Source organism: Tenrec ecaudatus, chromosome 12, assembly GCF_050624435.1.
Source record: "Tenrec ecaudatus isolate mTenEca1 chromosome 12, mTenEca1.hap1, whole genome shotgun sequence".
NCBI lineage: Eukaryota > Metazoa > Chordata > Mammalia > Afrosoricida > Tenrecidae > Tenrec > Tenrec ecaudatus.
Window position 1 is genome coordinate 51,968,471 of NC_134541.1, and position 24,482 is coordinate 51,992,952.

The 24,482-nt window shown below is 42.4% G+C and overlaps 1 protein-coding gene across 1 annotated transcript in view; it reads right to left on the minus strand.

The window, feature by feature from the left end:
* Window positions 1–24,482, minus strand: part of RALGAPA2 (Ral GTPase activating protein catalytic subunit alpha 2) — a 415,476-nt gene that overhangs the window by 78,819 nt on the left and 312,175 nt on the right. The window contains exon 37 of the mRNA XM_075564042.1: window positions 24,272–24,399. Coding sequence (XP_075420157.1) covers window positions 24,272–24,399 — 128 coding nt within the window. The remainder of the gene's footprint in view (window positions 1–24,271; window positions 24,400–24,482) is intronic.

Genomic DNA, 24,482 nt, shown 5'->3' on the forward strand with positions numbered 1-24,482 from the left:
ACCCCAGGGTTCTATTATTTTGAATCATGTTTTCTAGGAATGATAACCCCTCAAACGTGACCCTAGGAAGGGTGCTGTGAGTACAAGGCATAGGCTGCCACCTCCATAGTCTCATGCAATGTCATTTAAATGCTCTGCCCACACATGTATTGCAGGTTGCTGCAGATTATATCTATCAATAGCTCTCTGAAGAAAGGTCTGGCTGTGCAAAAGTAAGGAAAGCAGCAGAGACAGAGAGCTTGAGTATCAATCTGGGGGTTAGGGTGGGAGTGTCAGCACTCCTACACACCATCCAATGCTAGAACCTCACTTCCTCCTTCTTTTGTGTTGTTAGGTGCTGTGAAGTTGGCTTCTGTGTAGAGTAAATCCCATGAACCACAGAACAAAACACTGTCTGGTCCTGTACTATGGTCACAATCATTGCTATCTTTGAGCCTATTTTGGAAGCCACTGTATCAATCCATCTCACTGAGGGTCTTTCTCTTTTTCACAGACCTTCTACTCAGCAATGTTGTCCTTCTCCAGGGTCAATGTTTCCTGATAACATACCTCAAGTACATAAGAAGTAGCCTCACTAACTTCCCTAAGGAGCCATCTAGCTGTACGTCCTTGACATATTCAATATTCATCACCAAAACCACCATTCAAAGACAATGGTTCTTCCTTGATTATCTGGCGGTCACACACATAGGAGGCAATTGAAAATACTGTGGCTTTAGTCAGGCACACCTCAGTCCTCAGAGTGGCGCCTGTGCTTCCTAACGTTTCAAAGTAGTCCATTGCAGTAGGTTTACCTGAAGCAGTATGTGGTTTGACTTCCTGATACTGCTTCCATGGGCACTGATTGTGGATCCAAGTTAAATGAGGCCCTTGGCAATTTCAATCATTTGTCCATTTATCATGATGTGACTTATTGGCCTAGTTGTGAGGTGTTTTGTTTCTTTTATGTTGAGGTAGAATCCACACTGAAAACTGAAGTCTTTGACCTTTATCAGTGAGCACTTCCCATCAGGAAGCAAGGTTGTATCGTATGCATGCCATTGGCTATTCATGAATCTTCTTCCTCTAATCTTAATGCTGTGCTGTTCAGTTATTTACTCCTTGAATTACTTGATCATCATAGAGGTAGAGGAAGAATGGGGAAAAGATACAATCCTGCTGCATACTATTCTGCTTTTTAAACCCTGCATTCTCTCTTTTGCTGTCGGAACACTGCTTCTTGGGACAGGTTCCACATGAGCACGACCAAGTACTCTGGAAGTCCTACTCATCACACGGTCTTCCTCAATTTGTAATGATCCACACAAACGCCTTTGCAGAATCAATAAACACAGATACATGCTTTCAGTCAAGGGGCATCTGCCTTCAGCCAGGACGTCCCTCATTCCACGCCCTCTTTTGAATTTAGCCTGAATTTCTAGCAGTTCTTTGTGCGTGGAGTGCTGCAACCCTTTCTGAATGATAGTTGGAATTTCTCACCTACCTATGGGTTCCACACCTGTGGATTCCACTAGCCAGAGATAAAACAATATTTGGGGGGAAGGAGCAATTAATAAATAAATCCCTCAAAGATTAAAAGACATAAAAAGTACTGTTTATATAACATTTCCATTGTATTAGGTACTACAAGTAATCTAGAGACGATTTAAAGTATACATAGGATGTGCATAAGTTATGATGGCAAATAGTATATCACTTTATATAAGAGACTAAAGCAAATCCTCAGGAGAGGGTAGGGTGGTGCTGTGTGTCCTAGGACCAATCCCCTGTGCATTCTGGGGGACTACTGTACTTTCAGCAAATTTTTACATGTGTTTGAGGTTTATGAAATCTATTGGGTCACCTTTCTTGAAGGGTTACAAATATGGATATCTCCCAGTTAGTTGGCCAGGTAGCTGCCTTCAAAATTTCTCGACCCAGATGCATGTAGTTGCTGCATTGTGGTAGTTCTCTGACTGCCATGGGGTCAACACCGACTCACAGTGTCCCTTCGCTGGGTTTCGGAGACTGTGACTGTCTAGGGGAGTAGGAAGCCCAGTCTTTTTCCACAGAGCGGCTGGTACTTTCAAATTGCCGATCACGTGGCTCACAGGCCAACTTGTAACCCTCATACCACCGGGCTCTTGTCTGTGGTTCCACTCTCTAGTTTACTGAGGAAGTGCCACCGCGTTTTCCGCAATGGATGTGTATTGGAGAAGGGTTCCAACTTGCGCACATCCTCACCAACAATTTGGATTTTTATCTTTTCTTTCCTCTAAGTTTTAGAGGGCAATGTGGGAATTAAATGGTATTTTATTGATTCTGACTTGCATTTCTCTAATGGCTAATGGTACGGAGCCTCTTTTCACATGTTTCATTGCCATGTGGATGTCTTCTTTGGTGAATTATGTATTTAAATGCTTTGCTAACTTTATGATTGGGTTATTTGTCTTTTTCTCCCATCAAAAGGACTTGGTACCCTTGTCAAAAATCAGTTGACTATAGATATGTGGGCTTATTTACGGATTCTCAAGTTGATTGCACTGGTCTATGTTTCTTTTGTCATACCAGTACAAAGCTGTTTTGTTTGTTTTTTAATCAGGCTGTTTTGATTATGGTATCTGCTGAACTTTTATATGTATTTAGATGACTAGATTCTCATTGAATATATGATTTCCAAAGATGTTCTAGGTGGTTTTCTGACCTGCCTTGCCCATTTACTCTGGGACTTCCAAGACCCAGGCTATAAATATCCAGGTACCTTTCAGCTGGGTCTCTTCAGATACTCATGCGTGGAGCGCTGAGTAGTTGTCTAATACATCCCCCAACCAGGAGGTTGCTCTGCTTTTGGAAAGGCCACCTGAGATGTCTAGGGAGATCTGCTGTCCCAGCTATTCCAGCACAGGTATTAGACATGTGAGACATGTGATGAATTGTCTCCAAATACCAAGCATCACACTGCAGCTAGAGGAGAAGCATGGGCGAGGAGGACGGCCTTACAGAGACCAGTCCATCTATAAGATGGTATGAGAATAGTAGTAAGTTGTTGGTTTACACACTAATTTTTGGAGTGGCTTGTAACGCCGCAAGATGTAGCTAGAACGTAGCCTCCACAAATTGATGACTAAAACAGCCGAGGCAAAAAAGTTTTGCCCTTTCTTGCTCTCTGCTCCAACCACCTCAACTTCAAAATGCCTGCAAGCCTTTCAACTTTTTTTTTTTGTGGCAGATCTTGTAGTCTCCAAAGTTGTTGTGTAATATAAAGCCATTTATTGATGTTTGTCTTTGAATCTAGTTAGGAGATTACGTTCAATGAAATGTGATACACGTCCTGACACTGACATATTACTGCTGGATCATCAGTCAACTGTCCCTATTCTGGTTCAGCAGGTGGAATACTGGAGGGAGGGAGGAGAGAGAGAGGAGAGAAGGGATGCGCGGTAAGGAAGGCATGCCGTGCTCCCCTGCTCCCCTGCATGAATAAAGAGAGACTTGCCTGTAGAGAATAAAATGTAAGTGATAAGGGGTATGGGGAAAGGAAAGAGTTGGGTGCACCACAGGGGTGCTATGGCGGGTACACATGTGTGCGCATGCTTGCCAAAGGAGGGTGAGGGTGCCTCTGGAGGAAGTGAGACAATGAGCCAAGTGGTGGCCTGAGGAGCAGCGTTGTAAGATGCCTAGGCCTCCACTCTTGGAGTGTGAATGGGGTGGGCCCCTGGCTTGACATATCCTTTGGTAAGATGGCGTTGGCTTCTGTACTGAGTACAGGTGGGGCGGGGACAGGGGCAGGACCCACAGATAGAGGGTTGGGCCAGCAGCGCACCATTTAGCTGTTTTCAGGAAAACAGACACCCAGCGTTAAAGCAAAGTCAGAGTGACAGCTGATGGCAGAAACCAAATAGCGGCAAGGAACTGCTATTTGAGGGACAGGTTAGAGGGAGCATGTTTGGAATGGGGGGTAAAATCCTGCCTTCAGCACAGGCCCTCAATGCTGGAGAAGGCCTGTGTCCTATCTGTATGATCAAGGGTCTCCTAAGCAGATTTTTCTGTGTCATACCTTGCAGATGGAGAGTTTAACAGCATTTGCATCTGTTTGTGAAAAACACAAAAACGTAACAACTGCTGTGACATTAGTAAAGATGGAAAATCTCAGTCAAATGTCAACAAAAAGCTTCAGAGAACAGTAAAGCCAAGGATGGAAATGAAGCGCCCCGATTTTCGGGCCCAGCAGCAAACCCTCCACTCCACGGGGCTCTGGGTCTTTGCAAGCTTTTGTTTTCAAGCATCAAAGTACACTGAACCTCGCCAGACCGTAAATGACGATAAACACAACAGCACGGAGAAGAACACTGCACCCCTACTATCTCATTAAAACCAAGAGAATTTATATTACTAAACACGAAACGCTCCAGATCGTTACTCATTTCATCTTTATCCTTTCCTTTTCAAAATTCTGACTACTGGGTATGCTTTCAAATGCTGCATCACAGCAACAGAACCTGTATCTGCTCTAAGAAGAAACCCATAATCACATGTCTGACGGGCTTCTGTCTGTGCTTTCTGAGTCTATAATGAAAGCAGTCCGTGGGTGGGAAGCGGCGCCCTCGCCCACTACGACTAGACCTCTGAAACAGCATGCGGACGAGTGATGGCAAACCTAGACTAGCCACCAGGTCCTGGCTCAAGAGTAAAGAAACAACCAAAAACCTCCTCGGTCCCCTGGGATATATGCTATCGGCCTATATCTCTCACTCAAAAAATCACTGCCGTGGAGGTGATTCCGACTCATAGTGACCCTGCGGAAGAGTAGCTTTGTCCTTCTGTGTCTCCGAGACTTTAACTCTTTTTTTTTTTTTTTACTTTACATCTTAATGGAAGTAGAAAGTCTTGTCTTTCGCCAGTGGAGTAGCTAGTGGTTTCAAACCCCTTACCTTGCGGTTAGCAGCCCAGAGAGTAACTACGATGTCACTGGGGTTCCTGGATATTTATATGATTAATTATAATTAATGGATTTCCTCAAGTAGAAGAAAAACAATGAACAAAGTTGTGAAAATCCAACCCAAGGAACTGCAGATGACATAAGCAGGGGCTTCAAAGTTCATGGAAAAATGGAATCAGAAGTTAGTGAAGAGATAACTATTAAGAGATATAGAAAAATATGCAAACAATGTGCAAGTAGAAACCACCTTTCTCCTGAGAGCTCCCCTGGCCCTCTGGTTTTCTCGTTTGTATCTGGCGTGACAACTATTCAGCAAATACCTATTGGGCACTAACTACGCACCCCTTTTGAGGAGGGAGCGCCTTCGGCCATGTGCCACATTATAATCCTTATCGGCAAGGGCAACCCCGAGGGTCTGGCTCCTCATCTCTGCGTTCTACAATGCCCCCGCCGGGCACGAAGCTCAGTTGGCTGATGGAAGGCTGTGGAAACCTGAGCCCAGAGTTTTGAAATCATCTTCCTATCCTCCAACTCTCGGGGACGCAACATTGAACAAAACAAAGCTCCTGCTCTTATGCGGTTTACATACTAGTGGGAGACAGGAATATTAAAGAAGTGCTAAGGGGAAACTGGAGGCGAGGCTTCCCAGGGAAGTTTCTTATCTTGGAGGTCTTCATGAGGATGGGTTTTGAGCAGAATCCTAAGAAAATTGAAGGAGTGACCTATGCAGATACCAACTCCAAGGAATATCCCAACAAAGTATACAGTACCTCAGGCTAACCCATGTTTGTGAGTCATTATAAGGATTCTCTATTTTTTTCTGTAGGTAGGAAAATTCGAACTCACTGCCCTTGGATCAATTCGGAGTCCCAGTGATTCTGAAGGAGAGAGCAGAATGGCTCCTGGGGTTTCTGAGGCTTTAAATCTTTGGGGGGAACAGCCAACCTCATCTTCTCCCAGGAAAGCATCTGATGGTTTTGAACTGTGACTTTGCAATTACCCTAGCAGCCTAACCCACCACTCACCATACCTCAAAGAGTGGCATGTTTTGAGCTGAGATGTGACATGAGGTGGTTTCTGTGTTTGTGGAAAGGTCTGACTGCTGGAAAGTTTGCCAAGGAGAATGGAGGGAAGCAGGGAGACTGTGAGGCGGCTGCAGTGGTAATCCAGGGACGAGACGAAGGTGGTCGGGACTCTGGTAGGAGCAATGGGATAGTGAGAAGCAGTAGGATTCTGATTGTATTTTGTAGACAAATGATATATGCACATGCACACCTGGATTAGAGCGTAAATTCTGAGTACTGGGTTTGCAGGCTATGGGTAACTGCGAAAGCTCAAAATCCACTTGCCGAGTCCCGGATGGATTAAGCTGCTATTGCATTCCTTCTGCGTATCAACCAGGGATGCAAACAGCCTTATTTTCCTCGGTGCATTAGAAAGTGCGCTCCCTAACCAGCCGAGGGAGGGGCAGTTTCCCTTCCGTGCTTCCCAGGGTATGTCCTTGATGGAGAGCACCATAAACTCGCTACCATCTAGTTGATTCTGACTCAGTGACCTCATGGGGTAGGGTAGAACTGTCCCTGTGGGTTTTTGAGACTCTAATTCTTTAGGGAAGTGGTGCTCAACCTTCCCGATGCCACGACCCTTTAATAGAGTTCCTCATGTGTGATCCCCCAACCATAAAATTATTTTCGTTACTACTTCGTAACTAATTTTTCTACTGTTATGAATCATCATGGAAATACCTGATATGCAGGACGTATTTTAATTGTTACAAATTGAACAGAATTAAAGCATGGTGATTAATCACAAAACAATATATAATAATATATTGTGAAATATGTATTTCTAATTACAAATAAGTGAAATTTTGTCTTGAAGCATGATGTAGCAAGGGTAACAGGCTTCATGCTGGGTATTCATAGGTGGGCATATCTGCATGTGGGCGGACCTGCTTGGAGACAGACAGAGGAGCGGTGTCTCTCAGTTCCTAAGATCATCGGAAATATGTGTTTTCCGATGGTCTTAGGCGACCCCTGTAAGAGGGTCATTCGACCCCAAAAGGGGTCATGACCCACAGATTAAGAACCGCTGCTTTAAGGGAACAGGCAGCCTCCTCTTTCTGCCACAGAGCAGCAGGTGGTTTTGAACTGCTGACCTTGCAGTTAGCAGCCCAACTCATCACCACTCACAACCCAACTCATATGCCACCAGGGAGATGGCCATAGTAGGGTTAAATAGTTCTGAGTTGGGTCCTCACAGCCTGTTTGAAAGCCCTAGGCTAATCTTCTAAGCTCTTTTAGCATAATGTATGTGTCCCAATAATGGTCTTTTCCCTTCTTCTGTGACCGGACCTGGAACTGCCATGCATCATCTGTTGCCAACCATGCTGTAGTGAGTGTTCTTTGCCCTCCCATGTCCTTTTAAGTCTCTGAATCTCAGGAAACCCGTGGACACCATGAGGACCTCATGTTAACGGTCTTCTTCAGCCTTATGATGTTTTTCTTCTTGCCTTTGTTCTGCTTCAGAATTAGTACATGTTTGCCTTAAATTCTATTTGAGATGTGGGGTCTCCTTTGTACCCTCAGGAGCCCTGGTACTGGTAGCACAGCAAGTTGTGTATGTTTTGGGCAATTCAAAACCATCAGCTGCCCTGTGGGAGAAAGATGAACTTTTCTACTCCCTTAAGGGTTTACAGTCTCAGAAACCTACCAGGCAGTTCTACTCTGTCTATGGGGTCTCTATGAGTTGCAACTGACTTGATGGGAGTGAGTTTGGTTTGGTTTTGTACCTTAAAACATATCTATATGTAGACACCATATCCCCTGCCATCAAGTCAATTCCAACTCATAACCTATAGGACCTTATATAGCAGAACAGAATTGCTCTAAAGCAGCGTTTCTCAACCTGTGGGTCACAACCCCTTTGGAGGTCGAACAACCCTTTCACAGAGGTCTCCCAATTCATAACAGTCGAAAATTACAGTTGTGAAGTAGCAACAAAAATCATTGTATGGTTGGGGGTGTCACCACCACATGAGGACCTGTTATTAAAGGGTCTGCAGCATTAGGAAGGTTGAGAAGCCCTGGCTCTGTAGGGTCTCTGAGACTATAAATCTTTATGGAAGGAGACTTCCTCATCTGCCTCCCAGAACCACTAACCTTCCAGTTAGCAGGCGGGAGCTTGACCAAATGCACTGGGGCTCCTTAATTTTATGTAGACCGCACTTCAAAACCCCTTACACTAAGCAGTCTGTGAGGAATTATTATTCCCATTTTATAAAGAAATGAGTGGAAGTTAAAGGAAAACAATTAGTTATTATTGAAATGGACCATTTCTCCCAAGTATGCTGGAAACCAACTATTGCATTTCCTGCTACTTGAAGCATTGTTGCAAAAAGACACATCTTAACATTGATCTGACACTCAGAGGCAACTGTGATTGGAGAGGGAAAACAATTCCCTAAATGTGTGTCTTTCAGAACTCTTCTCGGGGATAATCCAGACCTGACCATCAGGGTCTTATGTTACAGAATCAGCAACTGTGCACACTACTAAGGAAGAAGAAGGTTTCCAATTGCTCTTATGGTTTTCTCTCCCTGAGACCACTGGGGAACCCTAATACTCTTACACACAAACATATCAGGGATTCGACAATCACTGGGAGCAGCTAGGCAGCTATGGAACTCCACAACATAGCTGGTCTGCCACATTAATTCATGTTTATGACCTAAGTCATAATAATGGGGCAAGTTAGTGCAAAGGAAAGGGATTATTGGAGGGCATGGACATTTATCTCACAAGAAGACAATACATCGTGAGGCTAGCACACCCCATTGCTAGCTAGACAAGGGGGAAAGGTTGACAATGGAAGGCATTTCTAGCACGAAAGAGGTGAAGGCACATTTCCCAGCACAAAGGAAGGCGAAGGGCAGGAAGGATGCATTTCCTGATCACTAGAAGAGGGAGAAACGGTAAAAGGGAGAAAGTGAGTTTGTCCCTCCCCAAATGGTGGTCTTGACCCCTGCTTTCTGAGTCTGTTCACCAAGACACAGCAAGGGTGCATGTCCCTGAAAAGGGGAGGCATACTAGAGAAAGTGGGCCAACAGCAGAAGACCTTCTGAAAAGTCAGCCCGTGGCAGGAGGTCTGCCATGAACAAGATTCCAATCGTACATCTTTGTCCCACGGCGCCCGCTCAGACAGGTTCGTCTGTGTCTGAGACTGAAGGGACCTTCGATAAATTCACTCGGGTTCAACCCTTTCTCGGACACTGCTCTGAGTGCTGTCCCTGGGAACCAGGACAAGAACCAGGACAGGAAGGGCTGGAAACCTTGCGCTGACCCCTCGTAACAGCATGCTGATCTGAGCTCGAACAAGGTGCACAGAGAAGTCTGAAATTATACACAATGTATAGCAGGCTTATATGTTTGCCAGATTCAGACATTCTGCCCAAGCACATACACATTTGTATGACAAAAATGAGAGAGTCCCATCACAAATTAATCCTTTCTCTTTTCATTCGGATCATTTAAATTTAATGTAGACTCCAGAAAGGCACCTGTGCTGTTATGCGCAGATGGGTTAGATGTGCCAATGGTTTTTATGTTCCTAAATTGAGTAGCTATTCTTTCTAAGGTATTCTAGAGAAACTCACTTTTATTTAAAAGATCCTGTGAAATAGTCCTTAAATTTAAAACTAATTTACATTTCTTCCTCACACTCATATTAAAATTGGTTTCCGGGAAATATAAAGTCAATTGAATGAAGTTTCATTCATTCCATTTGAAATGTTTGAAGAAAACACCCATCCGATTTCTTTTCCCTTAGGCAAGCAGAACTCTCATTGAGAAAATGAGACCCTGCGACACGCTTTCCCTTTACATGGGAACAGCGCTGGTTCTCAGACGTTCAAGGCAGCACATGATGGCAAGCAGCAGCCGCTCTCTCCAGAGACTTACTCCTTTCAATTCCACACAGGGCGGCAGTTTGGATGGAGAGCCTACAATCTATTCTGTCCATCTGTTTTATTCTTCTTAGAACAACTGTCAAAAGTTGCACAGGGATCAAGTTGCAAAAATACTAATTTGACTTTGAAAAGTAGGCCCTCAGGGAACTCTGGAACTCTGCTTATAAATTCAGAATCCCATCAGCCAATGTGCCTGATCTGCCCTTTGTGGAGGTATGAGACTCTGCTCTTCCATGCATACATCTGCCTGCTATCCAAGATGCTTTGGTAAACTACATCCTGCTTCATAGGCAAATGAAGGGAGAACCAGAGGGGCTTGGCATCTTAAGTGGTGTGGCTAGTGCCTTGACAAACAGCTCCTCATGTCGAGGTATAAAGACCAGAGCTTTGTGAACGTTCAGGAGTAGACAAGATAGAGGGACACATTTTATCTTTTCAATCTTAGGACCAGATAAGAAGGTAGAAGGCTGAGATATTTGAAAATGAAAAATTATGAACCATTGAACATGACATTGTTTCATTTTATTAACGATTTTGATGAAACAATTTTTTATAAATAGATCATTTGGACATATAGACTATTACAGCTGGGTCTGTAACTAATAATGAGAAATTCCAGTCTGTTTAAAACACTGTGGACTTTGGGGGTCGTGGCATTCTGTTGGAAGTTAAAGCAGCTGGGCTCTTCCCCACAGCTACGTTATGTTATAAAGGCACGTGCCAATCGCACTGTAAACTATAACACACACCTCGACTCACCGATGGCCTCTGCACAATGGACACTCTCTTAGGGAGGTGGGAAAGGAGGGAAGGAGAAGCCCGGACCCTCCTTGCTCCCATTCGCCCCCACCCTGGCCCCCGTGGTCACGATCAACTCACAGGGGATACAGAAAGAACACTTTGAAGGCACCTGACGGCAGAATGGTATTTGTAGTACAACATTTAGAGTTTGGTAAAAATTACTCAGAAGCAAAGAGGACCACTCTTTAAGGAAGACCAGGATGGCATGTAGGTTGTGCTTCATTCAGTATTCCACTTCGAAATCTTTATTTGAATGTGTTGCAAATGAGTGAAGCTCCCGAGTCTGTTTCGCTCTCGCTACATGCATGAGGCAGAGGAGCACAGAAGGAATCGCCATTTGCACTTGCCTGCTTTGTCCTCTTGGGCTTTGCACAATCTCTTATTATAATAAAGCCTGCATTATCCTTTTGGGGGATTTGAATAACAGAATGTCTCACTTTCAAATATATTGCATATAATCTCAGAGTCTAGTAAACATTCTGCGATGCTGTTTATGGCATTATGTTCTTTTCAAAATGGGGTCGATAATTAGTAAACTGAAATTTGATTAATGTTGGATTAGGAGGCTCTGATGTCTGGCTGCAATGTGTGATTTCAGACTGTGAGTACTGGGAAAGTCTAGCGTTAGGAAACTTTTTCCTTCCCCTTTTCTTTCCAGAATGGAAATTTAGTTTAAACCCCCGACTTTAAAAAAGAAAATTCCGTTTGCATGCAAGAGTTTGCAATGTGGTATACTTTTTTCTTCCTTCTTTTTCTTAATTGATTGCTTTCTCACTTTGAAATTGGAGCCAATTTATTTAATAAAGGGCAAAACAAACTAGAAATCAGTCTTCAAAAATATCAAAGGTGAACTTGTCTTGGTCATGGCACTTGCTTGGGTGGACAGCTCACCAGGCTGAAGGCCAGATTTTGGAGACTATAACAACTCTCTCTGGAAACAAAGAACCCTGCCTAACATAAATGAAAGCGTGTGAAAATGACCCACAGACAATATGTAAAGAAAAATTACTCTTCCTTGTTGAGTTTTTAGAATCAATAATGTGGTTGACCTACTGTTGAAGAATGTGGAGGACCAGGTATAGGGGTTTCTCTGGATGCGACATCATCCTCAAAATAACTGTCTGAATGTTAAAACAAAAGCCACTGAAGAAATAATATTTCTGATTATTCATATGCTAATAAATGTTAAAGGCCCAGAAATCCTAGCAGCACAAGGGGGGGGGGAGCACAAGGGTGAGCAAATGCCATCTTTCATACTCTCAACGTAAGAGCCATTCCCACTTTTTCAATAGCCGAATGTATTTGGAGCAACAGTGGAATTTGTGTCATCATGACCAAATGATTACAGTGCAGACTAGAGATTCTTCTGGGCCCGGGGGCTTCTGGTCCCTATGGAAACCAAACCTGAGATATTGTCCTCCACTCAGCTGGAGGACAGCTCTGGAGGCTTTTGTGCTAGGTGAGATTTCTTCTACAACCTTCTCACAACAGACCCTCCAGCTTCCTCTGGACTCTTTTCTAATTGAGATGCAAATGAATCGCTCTGCCTGATTACAGTTCCCTTAAAGCAACTGACAAATGCAGCTGTAACCAGAGTTTTCGAATTTTCCAACAAGTGACTTCAGCTGTCAGTATTTGCATGCGCTGCCAAGGCCTCGTCTGCTCTAGGTCGCAGAGATGAGGAAAGCTTCCCTTAGGCATTGCCTGAGTTTTATTTACTTGTATATAATTTACATACAATTAAAAAAGTAACACAACAACAAACCATGAGGACACATTACATCCTGATTCCCTAAGACTTAGAAATAGGCAAAGCTAAACAACATTATTAGAGTAAGTTAAAGAGCAGTGCCACTAGAATTCCAAACAAAATGTATTTACCCGTGTCTCTGGGATCGGCATATGGCCACACCAAGTTCTTTCAGGGATAGATTTGTCTTATTTTTACCTAGGATACCTTAAAAAAAAAAAAAAAAAAAAGCTTTTGTGCCCATGGGGGATTGGAGGGGGCGGGGGGGGGGATTCTGAAGTCAGGGCTAATATCAAATTTTTAATAAACCTCAAGGGGACATTTTCCCAAATTATTGAGGCTTTGCTGCAGGTTTACATAAAATGCTGCAAAAGAGATTGTAGGTAGATCGGGTGTTTTAAGCAAGATTTGGAAAGCCTCAAAAATGAACCAAGATGTAGAATGCCTGGTGGTGTTTGATCAATTGTAATGCAGCCGAGGGGAATTACTGAGAGCTAAGGAAGGGTGAATGTGATGGTGGTGCAGGAGGAAGTAAAAGCTATATGGAGAGGTATAACTATAAACGTGTATTCTATAGCTACATTCACATATTAATAGAGGGGTATTGGGCTATGCACATACCCTTGTGCAGCAGGTAAAGCACTAAAGGAGCAGATGGACTTGGGCTTCTACTTGTCTTCCCTCAACAGAAGAACATTGTGTTCTAATAACGTGATACTATGTGATACCAACTTTCCCAGCATGATCCCTGAAGACAAAATAGGTGCATAAGCAAAGTGTGGTAAAGGCTGAGGGTGCCCAACTACTAAAAGATATAGCATTTGGGTTCTTAAAGGCTTTAAGTTAACAAAGCAGTCATTTAGCAGGGAAGCAACAAAGGCCACATGGAAGAAGCACACCACCCTGTGTAATCATGAGGTGTCCACAGGACCAGGTATCAGAAGATAAAAAACAAACCATCATATCATTGTGAAGGAGAGGGGTCAGTGTGGCGATGCAAAGCTTATCTGTTGATAATTGGAAATGTTAGGGAGCTGGAGGCAGAACTAGGGGTTGTACCTTCTACACATCAAAACCTCCTTTCCCCCTTACAGGAAGTTGGAAGCTGCTTAAGGCCAGAGGGCATGCTGACATTCAGGTCTTTGAGACTGGAAGCCAGTAAAACTGTGTGGGACCCCATCCAGGCCAGGTGGGCTTAATTCAGCCAATGGGTTTAACCAGTATTGTTGACCACACCTCCCAACAGGGAGGGAGGAAGGGAAGGGGACCTGAAAAAGCCAGAAACTTTGAGACCACTCTCTCCCAGTAGCTGCTACAAAGTTCAGTACAGCTATGTTGCCTTCCTGCGCAGCTGTGTTGCAGACTGTCTGTCTCTCTCTCTCCCACTTTTTCTGGCTTGTGTTCCATTTACTGTAATGCCTGAAACTGCTTCTATCCTTTATAAAAATTTCACTTGGATCACAAACCAGACTTTAGCATGGATTCTTTCTTATGTGAAGCCATGGACCAAGGTATTTCTAACCCAAGAGACCTAACAGAAACTCCCTCACAGAAGGGATGACTCATCCAGGGTGTAGTGTAGCACCGACAAACACACAACATTTCTCTAGTTCTTTAACGCTTCCTGCCCCCACTATCATGGCCCCAGTTTGACCTCACAAATCCTGTTAGTCCATTGATGTACATTGGTACAGATAATAGTTTTTTGACACCAGGAATCCTGGGTAGGTAAGCCACTCAGAAGCAGTAATGGGAGTAACAATTCCTTGAGGGTACAAGAAGGGAGGGGAAGGGGGAATGGATAGCAACGATAGATATATAACCCCCCTCAAGGGGGATGAATAACAGAACTATGGGTGAAGGGATACATTGGATGGTGTAAATTATGACAAAAAATGATTAAGAGTTCACAAGGGTGGCGGGGGTTGGGGGGTGGGGTAGGAGCTGATATCAGGGGCCCAAGTAGAAAGAAAATGTTTGAAATGATGATGGCAGCATCTGTCCAAGTTTGCTTGATGTAATTGATTTACAGATTGCCATATCTGTAAATAGCTCACAATAAAATGATCAATTAAAACAAAATGAACTAAAAGAGGGAAGATTGTAGCCCTAAGAATGAATTAATTATGGTTGAAGTTTGGACAACGGTGAAAGCAGACCACAGAATTACCATTAATGTGATAGCTGTTGAAGTTGGGTTCTAGGGCTCGCAAATAATTAGCGCTTTGACTTTTAGGCAAATGCCTTGGCCTCAACAAGCTTTCAGCAATGGGAGTACGAGACATGATGCGGACTAGCTACAGATGATGAAAAACAAAAATAAAACAAGACTGAAGCAAATGAAGGCAATTTTATGGGCCAAATTGTAACTGAGGACAAGTTTGGGGTTTACTGAAATGACCCAGTACAATCAAAACAGTGGCTTCTGAGGGGATCCACTTTGAACTAGCTACATTCAAGGCAGAAGACAGCTCAGTGACGTTTTACAGCCCCCTTTAAAAAAATTCCAAAGGGGTAATCTTGATAGATGTTCTCAAAAGACACAAGAAAATCAATTACAGGGTTAATTGTGAAGAAATTTTCAGAAAATTAAAAATTGTAATGGTAAGAACAAGATGAAGAAAGTTGAGCCCATCACAACAATACCCTGGTATATTCCCCAAGGGTAGGAACGAGAATTTCATCAGGAAACCTTGCTCCATCCGTCTCAAAGCCCCAATATTGTACCTTCAGGGATTTTCGGTGTGCTCTTGAAGTTTAAAGCACAGTGAAAAGGAACACTATTTCAGCCTCTCAAGGATGCAAAACAAACAAGCCCTAAAAACCAAATCAAACCAGAACAAAATTGCCATTTTGAAAAAGTATGGAATTCTTGGGGAAAGGTTAGAGAGCTGAAAACACCACCTTCGGAAACGTATATACCTAAATAAAGGATATGCTAAGAGAAGCAACAGCCTCACATGTTTGGTATTTTTTGCTTAGTAAAGTTTTATGACTTTATAGAAATGCTTTCTGGTTTACCTACATAATTTAAGCATTTACTGAAACTTCCTCCTTACCCTAGACCAGAGGGCTCACTCCCAGGAGGCCATGGCTAGGATGAGAATGTTCTGTTTTATTTCTGGTTTTCCTCTTGTTTACAATGTTCTGATTTTAATACTGATTTCAATCTTTCCTCACCTAACTGAGTTGTTTTCATTCTAAGAAAACAGGATTATGGAACAGCCTTCACTTTCTGCTCACTGCTCTCAGTGAGAATCTAGTTACCAATATCCCCAAGTAACGTCCTTCAGTAACTTTTTTTTTCTGGGTGAGAAAAAAGATTATTTAGAATGCAGTAACAAATTAACATGCACAAAACACTACATCTTTTGATACAAAGAAAAATACACCCCTAATCTACTTTTTCAATAAAAATTCTAACATTTGTACTCTACACAATTATCTATTTTTGCTAGTATATTTCATTCTAGAAGTATTTTTTAAAGACCTACTAGGTACCTGAAGCTGTTCTAAGTGTTGAGGATATAGCTATAAAGTAAGCATTAAAAAAGAAAAGAAATAAATGAAAAGCGCTTCCACACACAATTCTCTTTGTATTAAGGCTTTGTTTTTTTCTATTAATTGTGTTCCCCAAAATGTTTTCAACCAAGTTAATCGCCTCCATTTCAGGCCTATGCTCTCTCTCTCCTCCTGCCCCCTCACTCACATACTCATAATGTGCTAGGAGAGATGCGTGCGAGGAAACAAAATAGAAGCAAAGCCCCATTGGGAAACTGAGTAAACTGAGCATAAATATGAAGATCATGCTGCTACCGTAAGGGAGCCCTGGTGGTGTAGTGTTGAGAATCACCAGCAAGTTGAACCTTCCAGCTGCTCTGTGGGAGAGAGACTGGGCTTTCTACTATGGTGAAGAGCAGTCTTGGACAGTAGGGTCGCTGACGCTGATGGCAATGTTTGGCTTTGAGAGTGCTGCTATCACAGCAAAATGAGGTAGCCTGAGGCCCAGTGTGACAGAGAAGAGTGAGTGGGGTCTGTCACAGCAGAAACTGAGGGGTAGTCCTGGGGACGCTGAGGCTGAGTAGCAGAGAGAAGATCCCCAGTAGGAGGTCACTGAGACAAAAGTTCCCTTGTGAAGAGGAACACATGCCTCTGAAGGATGGCCCCACAGCCTTAAGAGTGGGAAGAGAGGACAATGGAGGCTGCTTTTAAGAGCTCCCTAAACTCAGATTTTAAGATTTCCAATAGATTTAACTTAGTTAATTTATTTTACATACATGCATTTCCTGGTAGGATGGTCTTTGGTCTAATGTACTAAACTCCTTTTAGAGCAACAGTATCAAAGCAATTCCTCCTCTTCTCTCCTTTCAGCCTCCCTTGCGGAATCTTCGGGGCTCTGTCCGGCTAATGTCTATGCACCAGGGACCTCGACGTAGCAGTGGCCCACCTAGAGGAAGCCTTTCTGTGAGTGCTGAAGGAAGTAGCAGTCCTAGCCTGTACTGAAACACCCATCGTGGTGAAAAGTGAATATTTCCTGAGACTTGATAGCACAGTTGGGTGGTTCTAATTTTACAACCCTGGTTTAAAACCTTGAGTTTTAGGAGGCAAGGTTAATAATGTGTTAACAGCAAGTAATACAGCTCATCAAAGACCAGAAACTATTTTACCTGGTTGACTCACTGAAGTCTGCCACTCATTCTCCAAGGGAGACAGGTGGATGGAGCACTTCGCCTCTAACACAAACCGTAATGCTGGGGAGATGGGATCACTAGGGATGTCGTGGTGAGTGGGATCAGACTTGCAGAGAGAGTGATCGTTGTCAGCAGAAAGGGTGGCCCAGGGTGGTCGGGTGTTCTGATTCTACATGACAAGCTGAATATCTCAAAACTTAAAAAATACAAAATCTCCCAATCTTTCAATCTGTCTGACAAACTCGATTAATTTTGTTTTTTTAGTAACAGTGGGAGACAGCAGTTCAAAAAAAAAAAAAAAGTCCCTCTGTGGTTGGACTTGGGCTGTAGGAGCTAGTTTGTAAACTATGGCTTTGAATGTTTTCCTTGACACTGAGCTAAAAGCTGCTTCCTGGTTTCTACCGTTCACGGCCCGACTTCTGCAGCTTGGGTTTCTTCTCAAAAACCTCTCTGGCTTTGGAAACAACACCTGTTCATTTTAATAGCTCCTCACGACCTCAGGCACCTAGGTTATGGTTTCTCTGGAGTCGTTAGAGGGCAGTCAGGTCCCTCCTACACGATGGCCCCTGAGCATTGAGAGATGCCACAGGCTGTGGGAGCGCAGGTGTTCTCCTCTCTCGAGCTGGGGCTGTGTGCAGCTCTGGCTGCGGCTCTTGAGTGTGCCGGCACAGCTTGCAGCTCCGCCATCACTCCTCGCCTCGCCCTTCCACTCCGTGGTCAGCCAGGAGCTGCCACCTTTAAAAAATAGCCAGTGGCTGCGAACTCCCACTGCCCTCATCTGCTTGCATAATCTGCACCGAAGTACCCACATTCACAGTTCTACACTTTTAAGCTACTTGGTTTGGGACTAGAATTCTAGTCTGTTGAGGAAAATCCTACTTTCTGGTTTTGCCTTATGTCTTATTAGTGAAATGGTTTCTTTCAAGTAAAATTTGAATATGTATTCCAGATTTTTGTGAAAGTTACTGATCAAAACTTCAATGGAAAGAGCACTGAGTAGAGGCACACTGAGACAATGGTCCTCATCGCTCAGTGATCCTTGAATTAATACATTTTAGTTTTCACCACAGTGAGGTCTCCCCAGATCCAGATTCCTCTCATATCTGTCAACTGAGCATGTGTTTTTATCCTAAATTTTACCCAATCCCAAATTTCCATTTATAACTTTCCCCAAGTATCTGAAAATAGTAATCTTATAAAAACAATAACAATAACATGAGTTTAGGAGATCTTATTGTTTGTGACTGTTTTCTTTCTGAAGGTTCATAAACTATTTAGAAATCTAATCTGAAGACTTTATGAATTCATGCACAATTCCAATGTTCATTCTTTAATGAAAATACGAAAAATACTTTCCTGCTGCCAGTTTTGGGTGCTTTCCTTTATTTTGCATTATTAGAAAATTATGGTTCTGAAAATAGTGCTGTAAGTTTATTCTGCAGCCAAACTGACATGAACCCAAAGGCTGGATCTCACTTGCAGAGGCCAATTCTTTAATTTTTCTTATTGAATCTTCAGTCATGTGAATCCTAATTCATATACTAAACTACATTTCAACCCTTTTCATTTGCATAAGATGTGATGGAGAAGATAGGGGGTACTGGCTGTCTGCCGACAATTCCAGCTTTCCAACAGCAGGGTCAGGGGCTCCTGTCTTGCCCTTGATGCAGATTTTAACTAGGGATTCATTAGAGATCACGTCAGCTGCTCTCCTAGGCCTCACATTTTCTCTCTCAGAGAATTTAAATTTTGTAATAATAATTTAAAAAACCTCACTGTTGAAAACCTCTCATGTACATTTATAGCCTTAACTCATTTCTTTTTGCTAACTTCACTTTATGAAGTATGCTTTGCAACTGTCTAGGGTACAGAGCAGCTTGCCTTTTTCTTATATTCCTTTTTTTAAATAACAATTTTATTAGCACTACTCCCACGTGTCATACAATTCAATAGTTCAATCATAACAAGGAATCATTACCACAACCAATTTTAGCACATTTTCTTTTTCATACATTCTTATACAAACTAATATAACCTCATTAATTTCTGTAACATTCAAAATCATACTTTAAATTCCTATGGACGTATCTTATGTAGTAGTTACCCTTGTTCGCTCCTTCTACTTGAGGTTAGTTGTCAGTCAAGAATTTATCAAATGTTTGTAGAATTTAGGAGAATGTACTCTAGATCTATTACTAAATAATAATTTTTAAAAATCCCTATTACAGCCTTGGGATCTGTCTAGAAATTTTGACTAGAAAAGATTTGTCCATTTCCACCCATCTGGGGGTATAATTCCACACTGACTATCATGCCTATAAGCCCATTCCCATGCAGTGTTCTGTGCTCAATCATGCAGGTGCTACGATTATTTAATATGGATTTACTTTTTTGCTTGTAGTAATCCAGTTCTTTCCACTTCTGTAAGCAGTTACAGGCGCAGAAACCCACAGGAGGTCACTGTGGGTCAGCACTGACTTGATGGCAGTGAGTTCATCTAGTTTTGGTACATACAATTCTTCAGGTGACGACTTGAAACTGCTGATGGATAAGACCATTCCAGAGGATGGATCTTGCCTGATCTTTCTCCTGAAGGTGACTATCAATTTCTCTCCTTCTTATCTTATTCCACCAAGTCTACACCTCAAAAACTGATTTTCCAGAATGTTCTGTCCTTGATCCTTTCTCTTATCTTCTTCCATACCCCAATAAATCTAGCAGGTCCCACTGAAATGGTAACAGTTATCCAATTCATTCTCGGCCACTGCTTTAGCTCAGCCCACACTAACTCTAAGAACTCTTCCACGGTCCCTTAAATATTTTCATCACGTCTTTCCTGCGTGTGTGTGCTTCTGCTACTCTGTCCCATACTGAAGCATCTGTGGTTCTCATAAGCAATGTACTCTTTCAGAGCTCAGTCCATGAGCAAACAATGTATCCTGACGTGGAATATCCTATTCATATTTCTATTTCTAGTGGCTCAACATGGGCTAGCGTATGGCAGGGAAACAATGAATGTTGACAAATGCATAAGTGGGTCTGCTAACCAAAAGACAACACATGGCTCTATTTGGCTCCTCTTCTGAAGTGTATGGAGAGATGATTGGAAGAACTAAAAGGCCGGCCCACTACGGAGTTAAGTCAGAAACTAATACCATCATTTGATCTCCCTTTAGGCCCATTTTAAAGCTGTTTCGGTTAAAATAAAAAGTGAAGGGGAAATAAGCCCCTGGTGAATCGCTCTGACCAGGGGCCAGGGGTGTGAGTGGCCGTGTTAACATGCAGAATGCAATGGACAGCGGCTCACTGCAGGTGCAGTTAGGTTACAATCATTTGATCTCCCTTATGATCCATTTAAGTTGGTCCAAGGTTTTAATATTTTGTTTTCATTTTTATTGGGGTTCTTATCTGTTCGACTTTGCTATTGTTGTTAGGTAAATCTATGGAGACAGTAACTGGGTTAAAGGTTCCTTGGGAGGGGGAGTGGGGGGAGCAGGGAGCTCAAAGCAATGAGTGCAAGAAAGAAGAAAATGTCTGAAAACGGATTGTGGGGACAAGTGTGCAACTCTTCTTGAGGTGACAGAGCTGCTGTATGGAATGTGAATTCCATGCCAATAAAGGATTTTTTTTGTCAAAGAAAGAGGTCTGTTCAAGAAGAAGAACCAAAAATCCCATTGGAGAAACAAGAAATGGGGTTACAGATTTAGAGAAATGGGTCATTTAGGAAAGTATTTTAATTGGGAGGAGAGAGCAATGATTTTTTTTTTAAAAAAAGCATGGCTCTAGTAGAGAGCCTCTAGTATTATGAAAAATATTTGAAAATCAAACTGTTTCATTTATGGAAGGATAAGGCACAAATCATTTTTCATTAAAGCAGCTCTATTCCCTTCATCAAATGTTGATCTAGATAGTAGGGATGGCAAACGCCACTGAGACCATTGTTCTATTGAAAGGGACATTTATTCTAAAAAGCCACCATCTGTTTGATTCAAGGTGAACTCCTACTAATGGACATGCCACATGTTGTCTGTTTAGTCACCAGTTCCCGGACACAAATGATCTGATGAGGAGAAAATAATGCCTGTTTCAAGTGGGCCTGGAAACTTCTATCTGCTACCCTGGTTTGACTTCAGAAGCTTTAAAACCACACATGTGGCCCCCATCTCACTCACAACACAGGAGGCACATGGATTACTCAGGAGGGACTGAAAAAGCCAATGACAGGTGAGATGGCTGATAGCACTCAGAAGATGCCCACAGGGCAGAGGCTCCACTTGACAGATGTGGTTTAGTCCACTGAGGAAATTATATGGATGCTCAGGAAGAACAAAAGTACTAGCAGGAATGGCACGTGAGGGTGTTCTCCAAAAAAACATCACTACTGTGTTTCATGTGAGACAATGGTATTTTTCAGTCTTCTAAGTGCTTTTGCCCTGGAGTTCCACCTGTTTGATCAGGTAGTCCAGCATACCGTAACCAAGAAATCTTTTGATTCTGACCTGAATTTACTGCTCAAAACCCAACCAAACCTGCTGCTGAACCCCATAGGTTTACCAAGGATGCAAAGCTTTAATGAAGCAGACTGCCTCATCTTTCTTCCATGGAGTGCCTTGCCAGCAGGCTCCAACTACTGACCCTGTGGTTAGCAGCCCAAAGCTTAACTCACTGCATCATCAGGGAGAAAGACTAGGCTTTCTAATTCCATAACGAGTTACAGTCTGGGAAACTCACAAAGGGCAGTTCTACCCTGTCTTCTAGAGTTGCTTTGAGTTTGGCATTGGCTCGATAGCAGTGAGTTTGGTTATTTGGGTGGTACCCTTACACGCCCTCTCTTACCTGTTATCCCTAGCACCAGCTAGCCTACAGTGCCTGTTCCATGGTAATCGACTTGGTAATAAGAACTTTGAGGAGAATGAGTCGGAAAGGCCTGGCTTCCTTGAGCAGCATCCAGAAAACCATCTCTGCTAGAACCTAGCTTTTGGGTTCCATGGGCACCTTGATAAACTTGAGCATGCATATAATCACACACAAAAAATTGCACATTTACCACTTTGATTAGAGAATAGTGCCTGTCGTTGTGTCCTCCCTCTGTCTGCAGTGAGCCTGCTGTGGAAATCAGCTTTCTCTTACTCCTCAGCTTTGGCTTAAACACTCTCTTCTCAGACGGGTTTATCCTGATATGACTCTTTGTCTCTATTTATTTACTTTGCAGAAATTCTTACAGTTAGTGTATATACTATTTGTCTCCTTCCTCTATGAACCCCTTTGGCCTTGATCCTTGACATATTACTTGGGATTTGGTAGCATAGGGATTTGGTAGATAGTGAGCCCACAATAACTGAGAGACACCCAATTTTTAGGTTATTCAATGTCTGGAAAATCCAAATCTAAGATAGCTCAATAAAGGACTGAATTCCAGACATCAGCTACAACATACTCAAACGGGCAGAGACGTTTGCCAAAGCCCAGGATGATTTAATAAAATGTTAAAGTCCAAATATTAAGAATTAAAAAAAATTAGTCTTAAGATAATTTTAAAACCCTTTTTCTTTATTTTTCCATTTCTCCCCCTCTTCTTCTTTTAACCCTTGTTTCTGGTACAATATTAGCACTTTTAGGGGCAGAGATCAAAGAGCAGAGTAGTTAGGTGATTGTAGCTTTTCTCACAGACCTCATATCTATAGAACCTTAAGTTTTCTCAAAGTATAAGACTGAACAAAAATATTTTAAACATTGAAAAGCAGAAATGTCTGTCATTTGACTTTTCCTAATTTCTGTATTAAATTATCCTCCTAGATATGAAGTTGGTTATTTTATGAGCTATTTTATGGTAGAGCCTTGACTAACCCTCATCATTAGTATCCTTAGCTGGTCATGTAATAAATGAAAGTGTTTTAGAAGTGATATTGAAAAATATCCTTTTTAACTTTTAAAAATGTGCTGTTCTAAACTTAATCGAATGGTAAAAGTAGTACTCAGCAAAATAACAATGGATGTATTTTATAAAGATACATTTAACAAGTAGAGAAGGTGATATAACAAAACAATCACAATGGACATAGTGTTTTTTTGTTTGCAAATGATTTTTTGTTGTCTTCATTCAGCATAATTAACTGATAAGTGTCCCCCCAAAACTCAAACCAAACTCACTGACATTGAGTTGATGCCAACTCATAGTGACCCAATAGGATAAGTTAGAACTGCCCTGGTGAGTTTCCCAGACTGCATCTCTTTCCGGGAGTAGAAAGCCCTGTCTTTCTCCTGAGGAGTGTCTGGTGGTTTCAAACTTTTGACCTTGAGGATCGGAGCCAAAAGTGTAACCACTTTGTCACCAGGGCTCCAACTACTCCTAATTGACATGCAAACCGAGAAACCAATTGCTGAATGTTGCCGTGAGGTGCTGCTGAGTGGGTTCTGACTCAGTGACTCTGTACAACAGAACAAAACACCACCTGGTCCAGTGCTGTGCTCACAATCCTTGTTATGTTTGAGCTCATGGCCTGCATATCACCCCCTCCCAGGGAACGGACAACAGAAAAGTGGGTGAAGGGAGACAGCGGTTTCTGGTAAACACTATGAATGAGACTGTTCCCTGTTACATTTCACTTAGCTTCCCACCTTACATACAAAAGATAGGGCGTTTACTTTGAGAAGAACACCTAAGAAAATTCAAGCATTTTGTAATACCACTGCTTCTCAAACACCAACCTACTTGACTAAATTATGAAAAGCTCTTTACATCTTAAAATCAATGCCACACAAATTTTTAATCCCACCAAAGACACTACCACTGAGTCTATTCTGACTCATAGTGACCCTACAGGACAGAGTAGGATTGTTCCCTAGGACTTCCAAGTCTGTAAAGCTTTAGAAGAACAAATTGCCTCATCTTCCTACAAAAGAGCAGCTGGTGGATTTGAACTGCCAACTTTTTGGCCAGTAGTCAACACTTAACGCATATTGCTACCAGGGAAAGATCACAATACTTAATAAAAAATTCATAACTTGTATGAACAGCAGTTGTTTTCAGTATTTTTTCTTGTCCCTCTTCTATCCAGTTGTTAATACTCACCTCTCATGAAAACGTGCCAGTTACGTGCGTTCTGGGGTGGCTAATAAGTCCCAAGTTTAAAGCAAAAAGATACAAGCTCTGGTAGAGTGGAATGAGGCCCTTGATGGCCCTGCTGGCATTGATGCACGTGGCGCAGATAAGGCTTGAGAGCAGCTTCCCACTCACAATGGCTCCATCGAACAGAGGCCCAAAAAATGGAACCTGTTGATTCAAAATAGAAAAATACTTAATTTCCAAATTTCAGTAAACCTATAAAGAGGAGCGCCACTGACTGAATTGTAATG